We start from the raw sequence: 27,939 nt of genomic DNA, 5'->3' as shown, positions 1-27,939 counted from the left end.
CATGACACAATTTGGATCATTCAAACATCATGGGAAGGTATGGAAACTAATTTAAAACGTGCTATTTGCTGACCTTTATATGCAGAGGTACAGAATATGTGGGAGTACAACTTATGCTTCAGCTTTACAAAGCTCTGGTTAGACTAGACCATATCTTTGAACAGTTGTTGGCGCTACACCTGAAGAAGGGTGTATTCATTTTCAGAAGAAATATGCTGACTTCCCCAGTGCAGCACCATGGAACTGAGTGAAAGTAAACATGAAAACAGGACCGCATCTGTCCTCTCAGGTTGATGCAAAAAATGCCATGATACAATAATGAATAAGAGATGGGGGGTGGAATTATTCCCAAAATTTTGCCAATACTTATCAGAATGATATCCGACTCTAAGGTTAACATTACGAAGAGGAATCAAACAAACTAATGTTGTATTCGCTGGAATTTGATCACACTTTTCAAGATGTTAATGGGAGCAGAGATGGTAGATCAGGGAAAAATATTTCTTCTAGTTGGAGAGTCTAGGATGTAGGGCATTGCTTATAAATTCGAGCCAGGGTATACCAGAATTAAATTAGGAAACACTTCTACATACAATGGTGATCAAGTTTGGTACTCTCCTTCACAAATGGCACTTGTTCCATTGATTGTCATCTCTAGAATTGACTAGTTGGTTGCATTCTAGGCTGGCTTCCCATTTTTCATCCTATATTCACTTGTAGTCATTGAAACTATGTTGCCCAATACTTTCTCACTACCATGTCATTCTCTCATCACTCCTGAACTTCATTGACTCCAAGACTGATGATGCCTCAGTTTTAAAATTCCCATCCTTGTTTTTAACCCTGCTGTGACCCAGATTCTCCTTATCTCTACGCCCTTCTCCAGCAATCAAACTTTTAAGATCTCAGTCCTCTTACCTTTCCAGCCTCTTGCACTCTCCCATTATAACTAATTTCCTGTTGCCATGCCTTCAGCTATGTAGGAAGTCTGGAATTCTTTGCTTGAACTACTCTGTATCTCCAACTCCCTCTTCTTTAAAAAAAACCTCTAACAGCAGCTGCTGTCTGAAAAAGTTGCAACAAAAGTTATGATCTGAAATGATTAAATTTGCTGTCAAGAGGTGGTTTTCCTCTAGCTTCCCTTGAGTTTCATCTGAACACAGGTTTAGACGGGTGTGGAGGAAAGTGCAGAATTGAAATGGCCGGTATCTGGAATCACATGGTCTGAACAGTGGTCACCAAATCTGGAGTTGGTCTCTCCACTGGACAGGAGGCTGCACTGTGAGCAGCACAGTCAATATGTCAAATCGAAAGAAGTACAGCTCAACCAACTTTTAATTTCAGATTTCCAGCAGGCACAATAATTTGCCTGCTTGAAATACTTTTGTGGATGAGCTAATTTTGAATTTGGCAAGAATCAAACATTACTAGGGTAAAACAGATGAATCTTTAAATTATACATTTGTGTTTTAATAGATCTTGGTGAATAGCTTAATACTTGCAGCTATCTGGGACTCGCTTCAAATTGACTTGGGAAGTGATTAAAGTATTTTTGTTTCAACTGTGTATGTGTGGTGAAACTCTGAAATGCCTTCATTTCAACAGGATTTGCTTGTGTGTTGTTTGTAGTGCATCAGATTCAAATGATTAGATCTGATTAAAAGAGACACCTTTTAGCTAGCAATCTGAATCTATCATATAATATTCCTTTCATGATGAGAGCAATAAGCCATAGAGTATGAGCAACACAGCATGAGGGCAACTTTTTTGCACTTCTAAGGGCATTCTTGCTTCCTTGTACCAAGCAAATCTAAGAAGTTGCAAACTCTTGAGCAAATTACTTGGTAACTGTAGAATAAAGCAGCCAGGGTGTTCATTATTTCCAGCGGCAGCTGCTAAGGTTAAGGAATTGTTGCTCATGTCTACTTCGGAAGCAATCTTATTTTTTAGTCCATATGGTTTCGGTATTGCTAAAGGGAATCAGAACCAGATGTCCGAAACCTTTTGATGGTGTCATTGCCCATAAAAATTACAAGAAGAGCTATGTGGGGGATAATCTGAGAATTGTAATGAAGTGTGCTATGCTATAAGGATAGCTAGCAGGATACCCAAGCAGCAGTGTATGTCAAATTAACACCATCTGACAAGTGAAGTTGAATAAACTCCTTGCACTGGTTTGATTTTATTTTTCAACATGATATGGAAGTACAGGCAAAATTTTAACATACACTGGCCTAGATCATGATTTGTTCCTTTTCTTTAGCATTTGAAAGTGTTAATGTAAATATTTTGTAATAGGCATTTGAAATTGAGTATCAAAGAAGAATAGTATAACAAGCGTGATTGTCTGTTTGAGGAAGAAACAGATCAATTCAGGATATGTTGTGAATTAATTAACTCTGGAACACATTTTCCCTATTCATCGGGAACTATTTTGCTGGTGTACTAAGAAAGTTGGCATGCTAAATCCTCAAATGTGCCTTTGGCGAGGGTTATGGGGAGACAACACTCAAGAACAGCATGTATGTGAATGAATTTGATAATTACAGTGAGGGATCATTGAAGCTTTAATGCCCCTTCGCTTTTCATGCGCTGTTGATGTAGGTACAGCGTCTTATCCTAAATGGAAAGAAGGATATCATCAGTCTTGTCTGTCCAAACTGATTTAATGGTAGCTGAGCACAATGTGACATTCATCTGAAAAAGCATGATTTGGAGATGCCGGTGTTGGATTGGGGTGTACAAAGTTAAAAAATCACACAACAGCAGGTTATAGTCCAACAGGTTTAATTGGAAGCACACTAGGTTTTGGAGCTTCGCTCCTTCAGGTGATATCGGAGGGTTCAATCCTAACACACAGAATTTATAGCAAAAGTTTACAGTGTGATGGAACTGAAATTATACATTGAAAAATTGATTGTCTGTTAAGTCTTTCATCTGTTTGAATACCATGATAGGTTCACTTCTTTCATGTGTAAATCACAAAACCTTTTTTTTTAAAAGTTGCATTCTCAGGTTAGCTGTTAACAATGGTAATAGCTAGACAATATATTGAAGGTGTTAGCCCCCTGCGTTCCCTGTCTATGCCATGATATTTAGATTGATTCTAATCTAAAAAGTGAGATAACAGAGTTTTACAATGTAACCCTGCAAGTACAAATTTACACCACAAAATATATGTGTGCATGTGGGTCTGTGTGTGTCTGTCAGACAGACACAGACAGACAAAGACCCACATGCACACATATGTTTTGTGAGGTGAATTTGTACTTGCAGGGTTACATTGTACTTTGCTCAAAAACTGCATGCAGTCATGTAAAACTCCGTTATCTCACTTTTTAGATTAGAATCAATCTAAATATAATGGCATAGACAGAGAACATGGGGGCTAACACCTTCAACATATTGTCTAGCCATCACCATTGTTAACAGCTAACCTAAGAATGCAACTTTTTAAAAAAAGGTTTTGTGATTTACACATAGAGTCATAGAGATGTACAGCATGGAAACAGACCCTTCAGTCCAACCCGTCCATGCCAACCAGATATCCCAACCCAATCTAGTCCCACCTGCCAGCGCCCGGCCCATATCCCTCCAAACCCATCCAAATGCCTCTTAAATGTTCCAATTATACCAGCCTCCTCCATATCCTCTGGCAGCTCATACACGTACCACCCTTTGCTTGAAAATGTTGCCCCTTAGGTCTCTTTTATATCTTTCCCCTCTCACCCTAAACCTATGCCCTCTAGTTCGGGACTTCCGACCCCAGGGAAAAGACTTTGTCTATTTATCTTATCCATGCCCCTCATAATTTTGTAAACCTCTATAAGGTCACCCCTCAGTCTCTGACGCTCCAGGGAAAACAGCCCCAGCCTGTTCAGCCTCTCCCTGTAGCTCAGATCCTCCAACCCTGGCAACATTCTTGTAAATCTTTTCTGAACCCTTTCAAGTTTCACAACATCTCTCCGATAGGAAGGAGACCAGAATTGCACGCAATATTTCAACAGTGGCTTAACCAATGTCCAGTACAGCTGCAACATGACCTCCCAACTTCTGTACTCAATACTCTGACCAATAAAGGAAAGCATACCAAACACACCTTCACTATCCTATCTACCTGCGACTCCACTTTCAAGGACCTATGAACCTGCAATCCAAAGTCTCTTTGTTCAGCAACACTCCCTAGGACCTTACCATTAAGTGTATAACTTCTGCTAAGATTTGTTTTCCCAAAATGCAGCACCTCTCATTTATCTGAATTAAACTCCATCTGCCACTTCTCAGCCCATTGGCTCATCTGGTCAAGATCCTGTTGTAATCTGAGGTAACCCTCTTCACTGTCCACTACACCTCCAATTTTGGTGTCATCTGCAAACTTACTAACTGTACCTCTTATACTCGCATCTAAATCATTTATGTAAATGACAAGAAGTAGAGGCCCCAGCACCGATCCTTGTGGCACTCCACTGGTCCCAGGCCTCCAGTCTGAAAAACAATCCTCTGTGTTCTACCTTCAAGCCAGTTCTGTATCCAAATGGCTAGTTCCCCCAGGATTGCATGAGATCTAACCTTGCTAATCAGTCTCTCATGGGGAACCTTGTCGAACACCTTACTGAAGTCCATATAGATCACATCTACTGCTCTGCCCTCATCAATCTTCTTTGCTACTTCTTCAAAAAACTCAATCAAGTTTATGCGACATGATTTCCCACGCACAAAGCCATGTTGACTATTCCAAATCAGTCCTTGCCTTTCCAAATACATGAAAGAAGTGAAACTATCATGGTATTCAAACAGATGGAAGACTTAACAGACAATCAATTTTTCATGTATAATTTCAGTTACAGTGTGATGTAAATTTTTTTGCTATAAATTCTGTTTGTCAGGATTGAGCCCTCCACTACCACCTGATGAAGGATCGACGCTCCGAAAGCCAGTGTGCTTTCAATTAAACCTGTTGAACTATAACCTGGTGTTGTGTGATTTTTAAATTTGAAAAAGCATAAGGGAATCTATCATCATTTTGAGGCACTTGGCTTAAAAATTTGTGTGGTGGTAGCTGGCCTTCATGACTTAAAGTGGCTGAAAGTAAACCAAATATTTAATTTGTACATACTAAGTGATGGTCCATCAACCCTACAGTCTGATTAAAATGGATATCTGCTTTGTTTAACTTGAATAGTATTTGCCATTTCTTAACCGTTGTGCTTTCTTGATTGTGATCTTTTTGCACATTTTTGTATAAATATTCAGTCCATAATGGCATGACATCTCTCCTCTTAACTTCCTTGCACTGTTTAGAAGTGCTTTCTTCTGTAAAAGTATCCATCCTGACCATGGATAATGTCATTGGTACTATTGTCCATGCTTTGGACACTTCGACCAATTAATATATTAAAAACACTTTACCCAAATGCTCGTGTCAGTGAGGTGCACAAAGGGACACTGAATTCAGTTTGCGGTTCAACTTTATTTTCTTAGCAAAATATTCTTTGTTAAACATACTGTGTGAGCATTCCCACAATATTTATTCGTTGTCTAGCTCTTATCTGTCTGAGAAAGGATGCTCCATATCATTGAGCTAAGCCCTGAGAATCTCTTTCCTCTCCGATGTAGAGCAGACTCTCTACCATGAAGGTGGGTCTCTTCGATCAGGGAGGATCTTCTTGGTCTTGCTTGCTGTCTCTCGTTTTCATTCCCCCCTCCCCATTTTCTTCACCAATCTCCCAAAAGTAGTCAGAGATCTGCTATTGGGCCAGGTGATGTCTGTGCCAAGGATCTTCACTGAAGGGATGGGTTCTGCAAGTCTGTTTTTATTCCTTTCACCCCAAATCTTGCTGAATGTTCCGTGGTCATTAGCCAATGGGATTATACCATTCTCTGTTGCCATGTAAAGTATATCTCCTTTGGCATTGACTGAAAATCCAGATGTCAGAAAGTCGGATATTTCTCCAATACATAATTCTTGGACAGGTTGTAGTTGGTTTTCCCTGAACCTTTGTGACCTCTTTGACATTGGTTTCTCCTGTCCTCTGTAACCTAATTTAGTTTGGTCAATTTTCTGTTGGGTCCAATTTCTCTGGCTATGGGTCAGTTTACAATGTCCAATTTTTGGGCCTGACCACAGTACTACCAGAGCATAAGATATAGGAGCAGAAGTAGGTCATTCACTCCTCCTATGGCAAGCCCTTCCATCCTGGATCATTCTTGTAAAGCTCCTTCAGTGCCAGCACGTCCTTCCTCAAATATGAATTAGCACCATGGGCTTTTATCTTATTTAGTAGCCTTCTGTACGACACCTTGTCAAAAGCCTTTTGAAAATCCATATAGATCACATTCACTGACTCTCCTTTTTCTAACTTGCTTGTTACTTCCTCAAAGAATTGTAATAGATTAGTCAGGCATGACTTTCCTTTGACGAAGCCATGTTGACTCCACCCTATCGTACTATGAACTTCCAAATACTTCACAATCTCATCCTAAGTAATGGACAGTCATCTTACTAATGACTGATCAAGCTAACTGACCTGTGATTTTCTGTCTTCTGTTTCTGTCCCTTCTTAACTTGGAGGATTATGTTAGCTGTTTTCCTCTCTGGGACCGACCCTGACTCTAGTGATTCCAGAAGGATCACCACCAGTGCCTTTATATTTTGCTCAGCTATCTCCTTCAGAAATCTGGGCTTAGTCTATCAAGTCCAGCTGATTTATTCACTTTCAGAATTTTCAGATACTAAGTCTGAATCATATGAAAACCACTGTACCATGACCTTAATGTACATAATGGCTTTTCTAGAAGAAGGCCTTACTAATGTATCCACCAACATTTATAAAGAATGCATTTACTCTTGAAAATGCATTTATTGTCTAAGTTTAACATGAAGTTCATGTTAACATTAAGAAATCATTGAGTGAGAGGTTCAAGCAAACTCTTTGGGAGATCCCTTGTTCCTTTTTGCCAGTTTTTTCTGCCTTCAGAAGTTATTGATTGGCACCCTTTATTACTGAACCCACATTGTCATTCTTCAAAATAGTGAATGCGGAGAGGCTGTTCATTACAGTGTATTTGGGTTAATTGCAATAGCAGTGGGCCATTATGTCTCTTCAGTCCATATTTGGTTGAGTGGTTCCCTTAGCAACCAAAATGCAACCAGCTAAATCCAGACAGATTAAGGACTTTGTCATCCTTCCTCTGTACAGCCTAGCTGGTCACTGGTATTAGATTCTGGGCAGCCAGTTGTAAGGAAAGTGAAGTCCAAACGGTTTCTAATGAGTCTTTTCTTTGCAGTCATGCATACGTAGGACAGAACTATAGCATTCAGAAGAATGTTGGGAAGATTTCATTGGAACAGATTGACAGTGTAAGTATTTGTTATTATTTCCTTTTTTTTCTGCCTTCAAGGTGTGTGGTCAATAATGCTGTATGCTGGTGATGCATGAAAGGATGTCAAAATAATTTAAAACATGAGAAAATTTGAGTGCATCATAAAACCTGCTTGTATTTTTACACTGGAATCACGTTCTAAAGCCCTGTTCTATTTGTAATGATATCTCCACTTTGAATGTATAGAGGAACCTTGATTATCTGAATGAGATGGCCGGGTACTATTTTGGTAATTGATTATTTGGTTAATTGCTTTCCTCTGGGGTTTGGAGTTTTCTGTGAAGTCTGCTTCCCGTGCAGGAGACTAGGCCGAGCCCCTGCCCCCCATCCACTTCCACCCTGCAGCCCCTTGCCCACCCCGCCATCTCTGCCTGCCCGCAACCCCATCTGGCCCCAGTCTGTCCACACCTACCCCGCTCCCCCAATCCTGCACCCCTTCCCTCCTTCCCCCTCCTCCTTCCCCCCCCCCCCCCCCCCTTGCCAAAACCCCCGGGGCAGCTGGACTGGACACCAACAGTCAGATTGCTGCTCTGCTCCCTTACTGTGATAAGTTTCCAAAAAGTCCACATACAAAACTTTTTGACAAATTCTGCCCTGGACAGGGCAATGTTGAAGAGATGATTTGAGAGGGGGGAGTGGGTGACAAGGTTTAGGGTTCACCTCTGTGTAGAACTCCAGGGAAAGTGTAGGGGGAGAGAGAGAAGGCAGAAGGTCAGTCATTTGGAGACAGTGCCTGGACTGTCCAGGACTGTTCTCGGCAGTATTTCAGTGAGCTGAGTTCATTTTTTTAAATCATTGTACCTGTAACCAAAAGATGCGATCAGGGTCGAAGCAGCTCTTTGACATAATGTTTCTATTGGGACCCTGAGCTCCCCTTTGGATAATCCCATTTCGGATAATTGAGGTGTTTTGATTTGTTGCAGTTGGCTGTAAAATCCTATCCACCATGTATGCGTCAGTTACACAAGACTATACGGGATAACCATCACCTCCGACATGGTGGCCGTATGCAGTATGGACTTTTTCTTAAGGGGATTGGCCTTACCTTGGAGCAGGCCTTGCAGTTCTGGAAGTCAGAATTTATCAGAGGAAAAGTGGAACCAGATAAGGTAAGGAAAGTACAGAGTTCAATAAATAACCTTTTCACAGGTTGAATTTTCATCAGGGCTTCCAAATAATCCTGGTACTGATGATTATGAAAGAACTGTTAGTCATTGCAATGAATCTCTTCAATTTTTAAGGTTAATTTGATACCTCTGCACGTTCCTGAGAAAAATATAGGATTCCTACGCTTACTGCCCCTGGAATTAAGTGTTAAAATCAACCATAGCATTTTGGGGTTTCAACCTGTCATTGAAACAATAATTACAATTAATTACTTGGTGTCATTGTTCACCAAGTCTGTAGCATGTCACTGACAAAAGAGTAAGGTTGATGCATGTGTGTAGATTACCACTCTTCCACAGTGATAACAAGGTCTGGACTTAATGTTGTCGTTTTCTACATGAAGTAAAATCAGATATTTCAAGCAGTGGCAATCGTAGGCTGATTGCCACTCAGCTCCTATTTTTTTTCTCTGCTGTGCTGAGCTCAATACTTCTAGTCAGCAATCTGATCCCATCTTCTGAAGAAATGTGAAGCAAGACTGAAATCAAATGGGCTCCCCTGTAGCACAGGATTGTTGGGGGCAGCCAGTGTTCCATTTTGAGGCATTCAGCTTGCTGTGATCTGATCATTATATATCCAGCAGCATAGCCGTACGCTAACAGCTGCTGTAAAAGGCTAAGCTTTTAAAGTAAGTGTGGGGTCAGTTTCGCAGTTGATTAACATAGACACATAGAATAGAGGAGCAGGAGTAGGCTATTTTGCCCTTTGAGCCTGTTCCAACATTGACTGATCATCCAATTCAGTACCCTGTTCCTGCTTTTACCTATGTCCTTTGATCCCATCAGTCCTAAAAACTGGATCTACATCTTTCTTCAAAGTCTTCAATGTTTTGCCTTCAAGAGTTTCCTGTGACAGGGAAATATACAGGCTCACCTTTCTCTGAGTGAACAAGTTCTTCTTCACCTTGGTCCTAAATAACCTACTCCATATCCTTATACTGTGATTTCCTGGTTCTGGACTCACTGGTCATCAGGAACATCTTTCTTGCATCTACCGTGTCTAATCCTGTTGGAATTTTGAACATTTCTATGAGAGCCCTTTGGGGCATGAACTCGTGCAAAACTCTCAATCATTGTCACTTGACACCTACTAGAGATATTGAATGTGCTGTCAGATGATTTCCTTTGCTGTGTGTTGAATTACATTGCGATACTTATGATTCTCCAAATTGCCTAATGAAGTAACCCACTGCTGCCCCCTTTTTGCTTTGACAAGACCATGCTGATTCAACACCTTTTACTTTCTCGCACTCATCACCTTCAATACAACCATGTAATCTCCTAGAAGAAGCGAGAACAAGAAAACGAGCCCAAGAGGCTTTAAGAGAAAATCCCTGCAGAATTCCTATCCAGCTCCCTCAGGGAGTCAAAACTGGTCCTTGAGATCACATGGACTGAGGGCTGTATTTTACATGCCAGCACTGGATATGTTTTAAGTGGTGGGGAGTTGGGGACATGTAAATTCTGCTAACCATCATTCACGCTCCTGCCCATTGATGTGGAGCAGGGAAGTTTGGAATGGAGTTAGTATTGATTCAGTGATGCGCTCATTATATTTAAATGAATAATTAATATCATAAGAAGTAGGAGCAGAATTAGGCTGTTCAGCCCATCAAGTCGACCCTGCCATTTGATAATGGCTGATGTTTCTCATCTCCATTCTCCTGCCTTCTCCTTGCAACTGTTGACCTCTTACTAATCAAGAACCTATCTATGTCTGTCTTAAATACACTCAATGACTTTGCCACAGAAGGCTGTGGTGGCCATGAGTTCCACAGACTAACCACCCTCTCGCTGAAGAAATTTCTCATATCAGTTCTAAAGGGTCATCCCTTCACTCTGAGGCTGTACCCTTAGGTTCTACTCTCATCTGCCAGTGGAAACATCTTCTCTACAGCCACTCTTTCCAGGTCTATCAGTATTCTATAAATTTCAATCTGATTTCCCCTCCCATATCCTCTGAACTCTATTGAGTACAGAACCAGTGTCCTCAACCACTCCCCATGTGATAAGTCCTTCAGCCCGGGATCATTGTTGTAAATCTCCTCTGGACCGCTCCAATGCTCGCACATTCTTCCTTCGATAAGAAGTCCAAAACTGCTCTCACCATTTCAAAGGTGATCTGACCAGAGGCTTATACAATCTCAGTAATTGTTCTTGTATTCTAGCCCTCTTGAAATTATAAGTTTAGATTCCCTACAGTATGGAAACAGGTCATTCAGCCTAACAAGTCCACACTGACCCACCGAAGAGCAACCCACGCAGACCCATTCCCCTATCACATATTTACCCCTGACTAATGCACCTAACACTATGGACAATTTAGCATGGCCAGTTCACTTGGCCTGTGCATCTTTAGCTTGTGGGAGGAAACCCATGCAGACACGGGGAGAATTTACAAACTCCACACAGACAGTTACCTGCGGCAGGAATTGAACCTGGGTCCCTGCGTCCCGGTGCCAAACACTGAGCAATTGTGCCACCCCAAATGTATGCGAACATTGCATTCGCCTTCCTAACTGCCAACTAAATCTGCATCTTAACCTTCAGAGAATCCTGAACTAGGATTCCCTCGTCCATTTGTGGTTCAGATTTCCAAAGTCTTTCCCATTTTAGACGACACCTCTTCTTCCTTTCAAAGTGCATAACCTCACACTTCCTCAAATTGTATTCCATCTGCCACTTCTTTGCCCATGTCCAAGTTCTTCAGCAGCCTCCTTGTTTCCTCAACAGTACCTGTACCTCCACTTGGCTTTGTGTCAACTACAGACTTCGCAACAATACTCTGTTTCTTCATCCAAATTGTTAATGTGTAATGTGAATACCTGTGGTCCCAACACTGACCCCTGTGGAGCTCCACTAGTTACTGGCTGCCATCTTGAAAAAAGACTCTTTTATTGCCACTCTCTGCCTTTTGCCAGTCAGCCCAGTCAGTACCTTGCCCCTAACACCATGGGCTCTTATTTAGTAACTTCCTGTGTGGCACCTCATCAAAGGTCTTAGATATTCCAAGCAGATCAGGTCCACTGTGTCTACTTTATCTAACGTGCTCGTTACCTCCTCACAGAACCCAGCAGGTTTGTCAGCCATGACCTCCCCTTGTCGAAGCTGTACCGACTCAGACCAGTTTGACCTTGCACTTCCAAGTACATCACAATCTTATCCTTAACAATGGACTTTGGTATCTCTAAAATCAGGTATCTCTAAAAATTTGGTATCTCTAAAACAAACCACTGTTTGTTTTCCTGTCTTCTGCCTCCCTCCCTTCTTAAATTGGGTGTTCCATTTTCCAGGCCTCTGGACCCTCCCTGACTCGTATGATTTCTGAAAGGTTACCATCAAGGCCTCTGCTATCTCCTTAGCTACTTTCTTCAGAACCCTGTGCTGTTGTCCATCTGGTCTGGGTGATTTATCCACCTGCAGAACTTTCAGCCTGCCCAGCACCTTCTCCATCATGATGACGATGACATTCTTCTCCCACTCTTGAAATTCTGTTACGTTGCTGATATCTTTCATCGTGAAAAGTGATGCAAAGTATCTGTTCAGTTTATCTGCCATTTTCTTGTTCCCCATTACTCCTTCTCCAGCTGTGTTTTCCAGACATGCTCACATGCACTACCCTTCAATTCATATAAATGGTTAGCACCCACCAAAACAGCCAGCAACATTCCAGACATTTGTAACTCTATGGGAGAAGAACAACCACACAACATCTACTGTATTCATCTTCCTTGAGTTTAAAATTGTCACCAGTCTTTTAAACTAAAGGGGACACTATCTAGCCCTTTAATTATTTCCTTCTATGAGGGTAAGTTAACAATCATTTTGATACTCAGAGTAAATAAGTAAATATTACTCTTGCAGAAATGTGTAGACCATAAGATTTATTGTTTCTAGATTTAAAAAACCTTAATTATGAATTGGAAAGGCTGATGGAATGGTACAGATCTATGTTGAGAAAACATGGGAAACTACAATATATGGATTTACTAAATTCTGATATTTGAGGGAATAGGGATTGGAGTAAAGAAAATTGACTACATAGCCAGCAAATTTAGTGCAATTAGATAAAATTAAAACTTCTAAGAAATAAATTTTATTTCATGGGCCTAAGAAGAAAGCTGCAGAGTGGATGGGTTACCAGTATAACTCCTGAAAATGAAGACGATAGACAATAGGTGCAGGAGTAGACCATTCAGCCCTTCGAGCCTGCACCACCATTCACTGTGATCATGGCTGATCATTCCTAATCAGTATCCGCTTCCTGCCTTATCTCCATAACCCTTGATTCCACTATCTTTGAGAGCTCTATCCAACTCTTTCTTAAATGAATCCAGAGACTGGGCCTCCACTGCCCTCTGGGGCAGAGCATTCCACACAGCCACCACTCTCCGGGTGAAGAAGTTTCTCCTCATCTTTGTCCTAAATGGTCTACCCCGTATTTTTAAGCTGTGTCTTCTGGTTCGGCACTCACCCATCAGCGGAAACATGTTTCCTGCTGCCAGAGTGTCCAATCCTTTCATAATCTTACGTGTCTCGATCAGATCCCCTCTCAGTCTTCTAAACTCAAGGGTATACAAGCCCAGTCGCTTCAGTCTTGCAGTGTAAGGTAATCCCTCCATTCCAGGAATTGACCTTGTGAACCTACGCTGCACTCCCTCAATAGCCAGAATGTCTTTGCTCAAATTTGGAGACCAGAACTGCACAGTACTCCAGGTGTGGTCTCACCAGGGCCCTGTACAGCTGCAGAAGCACCTCTTTGCTTCTATACTCAATTCCTCTTGTTATGAAGGCCAGCATGCTCTTAGCCTTCTTCACTACCTGCTGTACCTGCATGCTTGCCTTCATTGACTGGTGTACAAGAACACCCAGGTCTCTCTGTTCTGCCCCTTTACCTAAATTAATTCCATTGAGGTAGTAATCTGCCTTCCTGTTCTTGCCACCAAAGTGGATAACCATACATTTATCCACATTAAACTGCATCTGCCATGCATCTGCCCACTCACCTAACTTGTCCAGATCACCCTGTAATCTCCTAACATCCTCATCGCATTTCAACCTGCCACCCAGCTTTGTATCATCAGCAAATTTGCTAATGTTATTGCTGATACCATCTTCTATATCATTAACATATATTGTAAAAAGCTGCGGTCTCAGCACGGATCCCTGCGGTACCCCACTGGTCACTGCCTGCCATTCCGAAATGGAGCCGTTTATCACTACCCTTTGTTTCCTATCAGCCAACCAATTTTCAATCCAATCTAGTACTTTGACCCCAGTACCATGCGCCCTAAGTTTACTCACTAGCTTCCTATGTGGGACTTTATCAAAAGCTTTCTGAAAGTCCAGGTACACTACATAACTGGATCTCACTCATCCATCTTCAGGGTTACATCCTCAAAAAATTCAATAAGATTAGTCAAGCACGATTTCTCCTTCATAAATCCATGCTGACTCTGTCCTATCCTGTTACTACTATCCAGATATGCCATAATTTTATCCTTTATAATAGACTCCAGCATCTTTCCCACCACTGAGGTCAGACTAACTGGTCTATAATTTCCTGTTTTCTCTCTCCCACCTTTCTTAAAAAATGGTATAACATTAGCCACCCTCCAATCCTCAGGAACCGATCCCGAATCTATCGAACTCTGGAAAATAATCACCAACGCATCCACAATTTCCCGAGCCACCTCCTTCAGTACCCTGGGATGTAGACCATCAGGCCCCGGAGACTTATCAACCTTCAGACCTAACAATCTCTCCAACACCAAATCCTGGCAAATATAAATTCCCTTCAGTTCGGGTCCTTCAGCCACTGTTACCTCAGGGAGATTGCTTGTGTCTTCCCCAGGGAATACAGCTCTGAAGTACCCATTTAATTCTTCTGCCATTTCTTTGTTCCCTGTAATATATTCCCCTGTTTCTGTCTTCAAGGGCCCAATTGTAGTCCTAACCATTTTTTTGCCTTGCACATACTTAAAAAAGCTTTTACTATCCTCCTTTATATTATTGGCCAGTTTACCTTCGTACCTCATTTTTCCTCTGCGTATTTCCTTCTTAGTAATCCTCTGTTGTTCTTTAAAAGCTTCCCAGTCCTCTGTTTTCCCACTTATCTTTGCTATGTTATACTTCTTCTCTTTTAACTTTATATATTTCTTAACTTCCCTCGTCAGCCACGGCCGCCCATGCCTCCTCCTGGGATCTTTCTTCCTTTTAGGAATGAACTGATCCTGCAACTTCTGCATTATACACAGAAATATCCGCCATTGTTCCTCCATAGTCATCCCTGCTAAGGTATTGCACCATTGATCTTTGGCCAGCTCCTCCCTCATAGCTCCACAGTTCCCTTTATTCAACAGAAGTACCTGTCACTTCCAACTACCCCCTCCCTCTCAAATTGCAGATTGAAGCTTAATGTATTATGGTCACTACTTCCCAATGGCTCCTTCACTTCGAGGTCTCTGACCAATTCTGGTTTGTTACACAATACTAGATCCAGAATTGCCTTCTCCCTGGTCGGCTCCAGCACCAGCTGCTCTAAGAATCCATCTCTGAGGCACTCCACAAAGTCTCTTTCTTGAGGTTCAATACCATCCTGATTCTCCCAGTCTACCTGCATGTTAAAATCCCCCATAACTGTAGTAACATCTTTACCACAGGCCAATTTCAGCTCCTGATTCAACTTCCATCCGACATCCAGACTACTGTTTGGGGACCTGTAGATGACTCCCAAGAGGGTCTTTTTACCCTTAGTATTTCGCAGCTCTATCCACACTGACTCTACATCCCCTGACTCTAGGTCCCCCTGCGCAATGGACTGAATATCCTCCCTTACCAAAAAGGCCACCCCACCCCCTCTGCCCGTCAGTCTGTCCTTATGATAGCATGTGTAGCCTTGAATATTCATTTCCCAGGCCCTGTCCACTTGAAGCCATGTCTCGGTTATCCCCACATTATCGTATCTGCCAATTTCCAAAAGAGCTGTGGAGGAATTGAAGAACTGTGGAGGAATTGAAAAAGGGGTAAAAAAGAAAGAAATCTATGGATATAATCCAAGCTAAATTGAGGGTTGAAAAGTTGTAAAATTGAGGGTTGCATTAACTTTGAAATGGTAAAAATGATTAAGGCCATGGCTTTAACGACTAACATAGCAAGTTTAGGTCTGTCCAGTTTTAGAAATAACATGGGGAACTTGTTAGCATTGTTGAATAGGAAGTAAATTAAAAGATCAGAAAATTGGGTGAAAATTTGAGTAAGGAATTGGTGTAAAATGTTTCCTATATATTTTCAAAAGGCATTAGGCAAGACAAGGTGGTACAGTAATTTGTCACCAAGGGACTAATTCCACTTGAGAGTGAGAGTAAAAATATTGGAAATTAATTACTTTAGACAAAATCAACGAGCAGTAAATGTGATAATTGCATGATCTTTGATCCTGAATAATCGGAGAAAATAAAATATCTAGTGACAGCAGAGCAGATAAGCTCTCTGTTCAGAACAATGATCTGTGGTTGGTCAAACAGCTAGAGATTTGGGCATGCCCAATTCATATGACTTGGTTTACATGACTAACTGACTTGGTTCTAATCCTCCATTACCAGTGATATCAACTTGGAAACATCTCAGCAACAAAGGGCCCCTATCCCATTTCTGCAGTACCTGTGGGAATTTAGTTAGCCATTGGTCTTACCCATACCCTTTGTGTCTCTGATCCCAGCATTAACAGCCACATCAACCAAAGCCAGTAGTTCAAATTTCAACTTTGTTTTATTTAACAGGCTGTAGCACAACAAAGATGAATACTTTTCATGTATCATTTAGTCCTACTAATGAGGTGTAATTGACTAAAGCTGCATCCATTTCAGCTTTTGCTTGTGTAGCTTGCTTGGCAGCAATTATGCTATGCATTGGTAACCCACCGTTGCAGAAATGACACACGTAAACTGCACGTTCACTTCAGCCACAACCAGCAAATCTGAAAGGATTCATTTGGTTTGGCTGCAATTGAAAGCATTCCATTTTTGAAGAGCTGTCAAATTAGTTCCTTCGCGATAGCCCCATAAATTTTCTCTTGGTAGTCCTGAAAATACGTCCAGATTGCCCTACCAGTCTTTCCCCCTTCAAGTGTTTATCCAATTCCATTTTGAAAGTTGTATTGCATTTGCTTCCACCAACTTTTCAAGCAGTGCATTTCAGATTGTGGCTTACTGCACACAAAAAAACTTCCTCATCTCATCTTTGCAATTCTTTACCAGTTTATATATTCCTGTGTAATTGTATAGTTCATACTTTTTTTAATACTTCTGTTAAATCAGTCTTATTCCTTCTGAGCTCTAAAGAGATCACATAACTCAAGTACTTCATCCCTGATAATTTATACAGCATAATTCTAACTCTTTAATTGCACATACTGTCTGACGTTTTGAGTCCACAGTGAAGAAGACTTAGGAAAGCACCAATAAACAAACCTTTGCAGAATCCTAAAACTAAATATTTTCAGCTATTTTCTGGAATCTACTTAGTGATTTTTATATCATCATCAAGCGTCATATTCCCTATTTATAGTCTGTAGAGCTTTTGCTTGGTGTTAATTCTCCTGTAGCCAGCATAAGATAGCTGTCCCAATCTGTGTTGGGGAAGTACAGAAAGTACCATGTTCAGAAAAGTCAAAAGTAAACTGATTCCTATAATCATTATAACTTAGAGTGTTGTGCGCAGTTATGTTCACCATTTGATTAAAGAGATGCACGAGATAAAGTGGAAAAGGGATTCATAAGGATGATCTCAGAGCTGAGATGATTTTTAATATCAGGAACTGTTGAGCAAGTTGCTGTTCAACTGGAGGCTGAGCAGTGACTTGCTAAAGATCTTTAAGAAGGATTTCATGCGATTAATGTATTGAGGATGTTTTCACTTATGAAGTATACCAAGATCAGGAACTGCAAACATGACAGTCCCTAATAATTCCAGTGGGAAGTTCAGGAGAATCTTCTTTACCTAGAGTGTGGGAAAAATGTGGACTTCACAATGGTATGAGCTGCATAACATAGAGTTATTTAAGGGGGATCTTTAAAAGTACAGTCTTAATTCAATTTGTAGGTGAAAAGTTTGGAAGATTATGTTGAAGGGTGAAGTGAAGAGAGCTAAGTGAGACTCACAGTGTCAACCTGGCACAGGCTATTGAGCAAAATATTGTGCATTTTGTGTAATAATGTATTTTTCCAAGATTTATGTCCAGATTGATTGGTGATCTAAGCTTCTTGCCCACAAAACTCCCACTGCTAACTTTTTATAAAGACTGACCTCTCTCTGAAGTAGTGCTACCTTACACCGCTCTTGAATCTACTCATGTTCAACTTGCACGTCTATTTTCGCTGCTGCTATTTTATACCAAATCAGTTACCCTGACCTGTCTTCAACATCCCCCAAGGCTTATTAATTTGAATGTCTCCATCGTTTTCAATGAGTACAGTCTTAATTCTATCATTTTACCAGTGTATGCTTTATTCTCTAATGCTTGCCCCATCATTTCATTAGCTATCACTTGTATCTTTTCCATATTAACTGTCGTGTGATGGCCCACAATAATACGGGTGCAGTCTGCCAACATCTGTACAGTGACAGGATGACCTCCTTCTGTCAACACTCACTCTTCACACAGCCTGATGCTCCAATTGAATTTTCAGTCAGTTTGGCTCAGTTGTAACAGTCTTAGCATAACCAGGGCAGAAGCTTCAGTGTAGTATGGAAAGAGTGGCACATTATTGAATTTGTTTTGTCATTCCTCTGCTTGCTTTTGCTAGCCCTAATGCAATTAATTATCCATATTAAACACCATCCACCAATGATCCAAATGGACTTTATTCCCCGTAGTTGTTCTCTATATTTCAAGGTACTAACCCTGTCTGCTATTTTGATGCCACCCATAAATTTTTGAGGTGATGCCTCTTCTGCACTGTTTCAGTTAATATTTGAACACCCAACACAAGTCTTCATACATCAAGACACTTGCCATTTCACAGGTACACTTGTCTCCTGTCATGCACTCATACTTCCATTCATTGTAACATGTTGCTTACTAAAATTCAGTACCTTTTTTTGGGACTCGAATCAAAACCTGAGCTAAAATTCAACTTGCATCATTAATTTGTAACTTTATTCAAAAAATCTGTTCAATTGGAATGGAAGAACTTCTCATTGCTATTGTGAGATCTTGCAGTGCTTTCCATGTAATTATTTGTGAATTACTTTGCTCTGAGTTCAGGAAAAGGCCTAAATAAATGCAAATTCAGCGACTTTGTTCAATTATCATTCTATACATTTGTCCACAATTTAGCTTCTGTTTTTCTCTTCCTATCTTGTTCTTGATGGTGAACTCTTGAATATTGCACGTCTTTGATTTATGACTAATTACTCATCTATAGTTAAGCAGTTCCTTCCAGACTCCTCTTGGAATAAGAGTTGCAATTGTACTCAAGGCAATTCATGTTGCCTAACATTCTTAACTATCATAATTGCAGAAGGATCTTCTCCACTTCAGGCTCAGAAAACAACATTTTCAGTCAGCTTTAGTGAAAGGTTTTTCGCCCCAGAGTCACTCTACAGAAGTTACTGTGTTCAGAGGTTTCCAACAAAGTTCAGGCACCTGTTGTACCTTCGGAGAGAGCTCAGTTGTTTCCCCTCAACCAGCTTGCTCAGTTGTTACACTGGCAGCCTATGGATAGGGTCTGGAATAGGGCTATGCTAACTTGGAACTATGCCATTGTTCATTCACTATCACGGAGTCAAAACCGTGTGATTCCCTCAAACAGCACTGGGTGTTCCAACAACATGGAGACTGCAGTGTTCAAGAAAGTGGCTCAGTGTTGCCAGCTTAAGTGAAATTAAGGTTTAATAGCTAATATTAGCCTGGCTATGATACTCAAATGAAGAACAAGTAGAACCAAGAAGGGATGTGTGTGAGAAACTGAAGGATTCGCATGATGGCAGGCAGAAGTCCCATAGATCCCTAGATCTGGGATGGTAGCAATCACGATGAGGTGAGGAGGTGTGTTGTAGAAAATAGGAAGAAAGTGAGAACAAGCTAACGATTCCTGGCTCATTGGTGTCACGTATGTGGTAGTGCTGATTGTTGGTAGCAGGAAGAAGGAAGCAGGTAATAAACATTGAAATCTATCTGGAATCTGAGCACTCTACCTTCTTGCACCAATATATCAGTTGAATTTAGAGTTTGAGTTCAGGGAATGGGCCTTTCTAATGCAGCTTTAAAACTGCCTCAGTCTGACTCTTTGAGGAAATGATTGAGCCTGGCCTTTAGTACCCAAGTTATAGCTTTATCCCACTGCGAGGAGAACACTGGGAAATAGATGTACAAATCAACAAGGCTGATGAAAGGAGAAAGGAAAAGCTTTCTTTATCCTCACAGAAAGGTTGATCTGTTAAATACACTTCAGCGTAAGTGATTATTGGTTTAGAAAAGAAATTTACAAAATGTCTTAAGAACAGGATTGAAAGCTATAAGAACAAATGGAGACACAGGTGATTAAATGCTGAGTGGAAAACGTACTGTTGAAATGTCAGCTGTTGAGCATTCCTGGTCTGTCACTGCACTGGGGGACTGAGGTGCTGTAGTTGTAAAGGGAGCTTGAGGAATAAATAACAAAATTGTGTACGGTATTGAAGTAGTTTAGACACTGGTGCTGCAATTCAGAGACCTGGACTCATCATTTGAAGAACATGAGTTAATTATCCCCCATGAGTGAAAAGTTGAGAATTTTTTAAAAATATAAAATTTTGGCACCAATAAATGTGGATTATTGGATAACTGCTTTCCCAGACCCCTGCAATGAAGGGAACTTTCCATCATTATCAGTAGAGACCTGTGTAATGTCGCCCCTCAGTAACATGGTTAGCTCTGAAATGACTGAGAAACCTACTTGACTGCATCAAACCACTTTGAAAATGTTTATTTATTTCCATGAGCTGTTGATGGAAAAGAACTTTGTTTCAAATACTATTTCTTGCCTATTTCTCGTGCTCTTAACCAATAACAGTTTATAAATTAACACCCTTTATAGGAGCTGCTGTTTTGTTGTTGCTGTCTTGAACTTTAACGTGACATTACCTACTTTACTAGGCATCAATTCAAATCTTTAGAATGTTTCCTCATATGGGTGTTATTTAGTTGTCAAAACTACCAATCAATTGCTATTCAAGCTGGCAACTTCATAATAGGACACATACCAGCAACTGTGTTCCTGGTCAGATGATGTAAAAGTGATACTGAACTGTATTTGTTCCATTGTGTTGTTTCTTTTTGAAGCAGAGGTGCCAATAATCCAAGTTTAAAGAAGAGAAATCATTTTAAAGAATTTCAAAACTTCAGTGTACTGAAGATTGACACACCCACAATAAGGACTTCAGATTGTCACAGCTTGCTATAACACAAAAGAATTCTTCCCAGTTCCTGTCCATCAATCATTTCAAATGAGTCCTCTGACTAGAAGCCAGTGGAACCTAGCACAAAACTTCATAATTGTCCAAATGTGATAACCTAAAAATTGAAGACAGGGTGATAGCTGTCTATGTTTAAATACAAGACATGGACAATATCCAAGGCTGACAAGTGACAAGCCAACATTTATGCCACACAAATGCCAGGCAATGACTATCTCCAAAAAAAGACCATTTAACCACCATCTTTTTGACATTAATGACATTATGTCACTGAATACCACAGTCACCATCATGGTGTCCTGGGGGGTTACCATTGACCAGAAACTCAATTGGACTGACCATTTGCATACAGTGGCTACAAAAGAAAATTGTAATGAGTAACTCATCTGACTCCCCAAAGCCTGTCCACCATCTACAAGGCACAAGTCAGGAGTATGATGGAGTTCTCCCCATTTGCCTGGATTAGTGTAGCTCCAACAACACTCAAGAGGCTTGACACAATCCAGAACAAAACAACCTGCTTGTTTACAAGCATCCACTCTCACCACCAAGCGATGTACTATTTACAAGATACACTGTAGAAATTCACCAAAGATCCTTAGTCAGCACCTTACATATCCAAATTGCTTCTATCTAGGAAAATGAGCAGCAGTTACATTGGATCATCATGACATGCACGGTGCTCTCCAATCCATTCACCATCCTGACTTGAATTTTTATTGCTATTCCTTTACTTGTCCTTCACTAAATGAGGATATTTTGGGTAAAAAAACATGGAAGTGTTCAATTAGCCAAGATAGTGTTGAATGGAGAAGGAGCTTGACAGACTTGCCAGTTCCTTTTTCTTTATTTATGTCACATCAAGGCCACTGATTCACAGGTTGAATTTGTTAAATCACATGTTTTAAAAATGCGTTTATTTGGATTTTTCCTTGTGCTTTGCAATTAGAATTTGCAATTCAGCAAGTTGTCATTTTTTTCTTGCTTAAACAAAACACAATCTCTTTTGAACTAAAAACATATTCTCTGCTAGATGTTAGGATTAATTATGAAATATTGATTTCCCCATTTCAATATTTCATCATGCTTAATTGTGGGAAAGATTCATTTTTGAAATAAGATTGACTAAAGAAGAGAATATCATGTACTTCCATGCTTGATTAAAAATTCCATTGGTATTGTAACAGATGTTGCAGATACCTTTAAATTTAAAACTTTCTTCAAACACATGGTGGGTCGTCATTGGATGATATCTGAATCTGCATCTCGGCAATACCTCCTTACAAAGTATTGGTTCTGTCATTGTTGTGTTTAGCAAACAGTTCTTTACTGAAAGAGATAGGAGGACATGTTGAAAATCTAAGGAAGAAATTCCTTTTGCAATTTATGAAATTGTCTCCAGAATCCAGTTGCAATTATGTTGTCTGCACTTGCTCAAAGGCCCAGAGAATACAGAAATGATTTTATATAATGGTAAATATATCGAGTTCACATCCACAAGAAGTGGTTGAATAAATAGGGGGGAGATGGTGGTATAATGGTCATGTCTCTAGAGGTTAGTAATACATTGACCCAGGCAAATGTTCTGGGATATGAGTTTGAGCTTGACTGGCAGCTGGCGGTCAATTTAATTTGCAAAACCTGGAAATGAGAGTAAATCTCAGTTAACAGGAAACAATCATTTGATTGTTTTAAAAGACCATTTAGACCTCTTGTATCCTCTGAGTCACAGAGGTCTACAGCATAGAAAAAGTTCCTTTGGCTTGTCACAGAGTGGTCACATTGGGGGTCTGACCCCATAAGACGATAAGAAATAGGAACAGGAAAAGGCCATTTGCCCCTCAAGACTACTCTGCCATTCAGTTGGATCATGGCTGATTCAACATTCCTCATATCCACTTTCCTGGCCTTTCCCCGGAACCCCTGACTTGCCCTACTGATTAAGGATTTGTCTATCTCAGCATTAAATATACACAAAGGCTCTGCCCCCACAGCAATCTGTGGTCATCACAAGGTGATCACACTAGGGGTTATAATCCCTGACCATCATGAGGTTGTCACGCTGGAATTCAGATCCTGACCATTGCATCAATTACTTCACTTGCAGTTGAGCACAGGTAGCTCTTCATTTTCAGAATTATTTTGACTCTTGTACAGTTTGATGTTTAATCTTCAAATGCCTTAAGATACTTTTATTAGTAAAATTGCTTGAAATTCAAAAAACCTGCGCAGAAAATATTTTATTAATTTGTATCAGTGGTTATGGGGGCTGTGGTACATAGTTGGAAGTGTTTGGCCTAAATGGATATTTCTTGTTTTGATTCTTTTCAAGCATCAGAGTGGTCTGCAGAAGATAAATATTACATGGTAATTTAATCCCAGGTGTAGCCCTCTTTAGATATGGGTCCTAAGTTTGTGCATCATTTTGTGCTGTGGAAACATTCATAATTTAATCATCTGTATTGTCCACCTTGTCTCAGACAAGGTGTTTTATTTATTACAGTACACTGCACCGAATAACATTCCTATTCTGATTTGTCATCTAGTTTGATAAATTATATGCCTACAATATACGCCACAGTTTTGGAAAAGAAGGCAAGAGGACTGACTACACACCATTCAGCTGCATGAAGATCATTCTGTCAAACCCACCAAGTCAAGGGGATTATCACGGTGAGTTCACAAGCTGGTCACTGTCTCTTGCTGCTTGATAGGACCTTTCAAGGTAAGAATGGAAAACATTGTTTGACTGGATTATGCAATCTCTGCCAGTCAGTGTTGTTCTGCTTATGCTCCATTACACGTTTGGCTCTTCCTTGCTCCTGAATGAGGTCAACCAAGAGGTTTTCACTCTGGCTGCACTTCACTGCACACTGTTTTATTGCTAGCATCTCAAATGTTTGAGATGGACATCATGCCGATATCTCTGGCGCTTACAAGTGACACAGTAAAAACATTAAGAGAGCCATATGGCATATATTAGTTTTACTGATACGCAATATTGTTTCTCTGACATGGACTGATTCATTTATTTCTCATGGCATAACAGTACTTTGCTTGCCTGCCAATCTGACATTGGGTGGAAAGCAATAGTATCCATCAGGTATTTCAATGGGTGCCCCATATTTATGTTAAATGGTGCTTCAGCTTCCCAAAACTATTTGATGAAGACCTTTTCAGAGTATTACATAAAATTAGGTAATATGAAATTGGAAGTAATATATTACCAAGAATTCAGGATTGTTTAATGGACCAAAAAATTACAAATAATAGGATTATTTTCGGGTTGATGGGCTGCAACTAGTGGGTACTGCAAAGATCGATGCTGTGGACTTCTATTTACATCCTGTGTCAGTGACTTGTGTGAAGGGACCAAGTGTGATACTCTATATCTAAGTCTGGGGACTGCTGAAATAAAGATACACTGATGATTTTTTCACCTTTAACTCTAATGAGGGTAAATGCAAAAACACCAAAATGTCAAAAGGAGCATCAAATTATACTGCATGAATAAAGGTTGTGATCCTTTGAGGTATTGCCTTGGACAATACAATCAATCAGAGAAGATTTGCCAACTCTTCAGCACCTTTTCTCATGCCTTATAAATTGTTATTCCCTTTGAAATTTGGCTTTGTTACAAGTGCCCTGATGAGTCCAAGACAGAATGCTGGTTGTGCAAAGTTAGGCTGGAAAGTACATAGTGAGAAGGATGTACAGAGGCTCTGAACAGAATCAGCTTTCATTGTTTCTCCAACTGACCTTTTGTCTCCAATTTTGTACTTCCAGCTGTTCATGAACTCTTGTCTTTCCATATTTCCCTTTATTTCAAATTTGGCAAGCCTACCTTCAGCCACCAAGTCTCCCCTTTTCTGGAATTTATTTTTTTCAAACCCCTCTGTCTTGCCTGTACGTAAGATCCAACTGTTAACAAGTTTCTTAGTTATATCTTCTGTTGGCTGGCTTCTTTGCTTTGACTACGCTTGACTGTGAAGCACCTTGGCAGTTTTGCTTGAGACGGGCTGTATGATCATCTGATAATTGAATATTAAATTCATTATAGCCGTCTACTGATAATTTTATTTCTGACTTACTCTGTTTTCAGGCTGTCCATTCCGTCACAGTGACCTTGAACTTCTGAAGCAAAAATTGCAGACCTATAAAATTCCTCCTGCAGGAATTGCTCAGGTGAGTGGTTCCATGCTATGACCACTAGCCCATCTGATACTTCTACATGTCTGCTTCTTCTTGCCATTTTCTAATCAATTGTTCAGATGCAGCACACACTTACAGAATATTGAAAGTAAATCCTGTAAACAAACTTCCTTTATTCTTAAGATGTAGACATCATTAGTAAGGTCTGCATTTATTACTTGTTCCCATTTGTCCATAAACTGTGGCTTGATTTGCCTTTTTGGAGGCTAGTTTTCTGTGTCTGAACCAAGTAAAATTGGCATTACTGAAGCAGATTTTTTTTTCATAATCAGTGATGGTTATCATTAATTAATGAGCTTTTAATTCCAGATTTAGAAGTTGAACTTAAATTCTTCGAGTGTCTTGGTGGAAAACAGACTTAAACCTCTTCTTTTACTTTGTCTTTTATAACTCTACACACAATTCTCCCTCCTTTTGCCAAAAGGTATGTGTTGAATGAACCTTTTGTCCATGGTTACCAAAGACATGTAGGTGTCTTTGAGATCCTGTTGGAGAAAGGGGGCTAGATTACAATCCAAGAGAGAAGATTCAAAATTGTACTTTTCATAATAGATGGAATGGAGGTGATTGTTCTGTAAATTGTTAAAATTGGTCAAGACTCCTCTCTCTTTTTGTTCAGTTATTTTACTGAACCCCACCTCTTGAGTATGGAAGATTTTCATAATGAGTCAGTGGGGTTGTTTAAGTTGATAAAGTAGAGAGAAACTGTTCCAGGTGGGGTAGTCTGCAATAACATAGCTAGTTGCTTAGAGGTGATATTAGAAAGCACTTTATCAATTTGGATCAATTTGTGACAACCTCTACTGTAGCACATCCAAAGCTTCAAGAAACTGTTCTCCCTATGGATCCTTGGCTCCACGCTCGCAGCCATGCACCACCACCTTCTCTCATTACAGTCAACCCTGCCTCAGCTCAGGGCCTTGCTTTCTCAGACCTGCAAAGAAGCTCTGCTGTTCTTCATCTTCAGAATGATCTACATTTTCAACCAACACTTTTTCTCCACCCTATCAGATATCAAAGAGCATAAGTACACTAAACCCTCTCATATTTACCTCCAGACCCTATCCCTGTTCTCCTCCAGAATCCACTGGGTGCCATTAACCACGCAGTCGCTTCAACCGTCCCCACTGCTGCAGAGGACGATGTCATTTCCACCTACCAAGCCGCCTGCTGACCACATTGTTTCTGTGACGGCAGTAGCTGCTGTTGTCACTTCCGCCTAAAGCAACGCTGATCACATGCCCATTCCCACACACTCATACCCACTCCAGAGAAAATCTCCATCCCCCAACTCCAGCTCATCACTAGGCGCTGGCCCCAAGCCCTGCTGGGTATTTACCATCCCCCTAGGACCTCCCCCTCACTGAGGATGAGTGGTCAGTCCTCAGCAAAGGACTCCTCTTCATGCCACATGTCAACAAATTTTGTACAAGTCGAGATGTCTAAATCTTTTTTGCTGTCTTCATACGTACTTCTTCGAATGTGACTCCCACCCAACTTCCAAAGGCCCCTTCTCCCAACGAACTCCAACAAACTCCATCCTCCTGGCCTCCTCCCTTGACCTCTTCATCTTCAACTGCCTTTGTGACATCAACTGCCTCAATCTCTCCACCTCTTCCCCATACAATGTACAGCCCTCTGCTCCAACCCCAAACTCACCTTTAAACCAGCTAACAAGGGAGGCGCGGTGATAATTTGGCGCACTGATCTCTAGACCAGATGTCAACTCGCTGATATTTCCTCCCACCACCTCCTCGATCATGACACCACCTCGCCCCACCAAGCCATCATCTCCAAGACCGTCGACAACTTCATCACCTCCAGCGATCTCCCTTCCACAGTCTCCAACCTTATGGTTCCCCGACCCTGCACCACCCATTTCTGCCTCCTACCCAAAATCCACAGACCTGACTGTCCTGGTTGACCTATTGTCTCTGCCTTCTCCTACTCCACTGAACTCATCTCCTCTTATCTTGACTCCATCTTGTCCCCTTTGGTCCAGAAACATTTGGGACACCACCCATGCCCTGCACCTTCTCCATGGATATCCAGTCTCTCTACACCTGTATTCCCATGAGGAGGGCCTAAAATCCTTCCACGTTTTCCTTTCCCATAGACCTGACTAGTCCCCCTCCACTGACACACTCATTCTCTTGGGGGAAATGGTCCTCATCCTTAACAACTTTTCCTTTTGAATCCCCCCACTTCCTACAGGTAAGTGGAGTGGCTATGGGCACTCGCATGGTTCCAAGCCAATCCTGCCTCTTGGTAGAATGTGTAGAACAGTCCCTCTTCTACAGTTACACTGACACCATCCCCCACCCTTTCCCCTGCTACATTGATGACTGTATGAGCACTGCTCCATACTTCCATAGTTCATCAACTTCACCCATACCTTCCACCCTGACCACCTATTCACCTGGACCATCTCTGACGCTTCCCTTGCCTTCCTGGACCTCTTCGGCAACTGACTTAGCACAAACATGTATTTCAAACCCACTGGCTTCCCCAGCTACCTCAAATACGCCTCCTCCCACCTCCCATCCACAATAATGCGATCCTGTACTCCAATTCCTCCACCGCATCTGCTCCCATGATGAGCGATTCCACTCCAGGACATCTCAGAAGTCCTCCTACTTCAAGGACATCATAACCCCTTCCCCGTGATCAACAATGCTCTCAACCACATCTCCTCCAAATTCCACACCTCTGCCCTCAA

At 41.0% G+C, this 27,939-nt stretch overlaps 1 protein-coding gene across 1 annotated transcript in view; it reads left to right on the top strand.

Moving 5' to 3' along the window:
- prim2 (DNA primase subunit 2) overlaps positions 1–27,939 on the top strand; it is a 198,450-nt gene that overhangs the window by 142,447 nt on the left and 28,064 nt on the right. Inside the window, exons 8-11 of the mRNA XM_060821319.1 lie at positions 7,288–7,360; positions 8,307–8,492; positions 23,555–23,681; positions 25,111–25,193. Coding sequence (XP_060677302.1) covers positions 7,288–7,360; positions 8,307–8,492; positions 23,555–23,681; positions 25,111–25,193 — 469 coding nt within the window. The remainder of the gene's footprint in view (positions 1–7,287; positions 7,361–8,306; positions 8,493–23,554; positions 23,682–25,110; positions 25,194–27,939) is intronic.

The sequence above is a fragment of the Hemiscyllium ocellatum genome, chromosome 3, assembly GCF_020745735.1.
Source record: "Hemiscyllium ocellatum isolate sHemOce1 chromosome 3, sHemOce1.pat.X.cur, whole genome shotgun sequence".
NCBI lineage: Eukaryota > Metazoa > Chordata > Chondrichthyes > Orectolobiformes > Hemiscylliidae > Hemiscyllium > Hemiscyllium ocellatum.
Note: the sequence above shows the minus strand (reverse complement) of the source record. Positions and strands in the feature narration are given on the sequence as shown.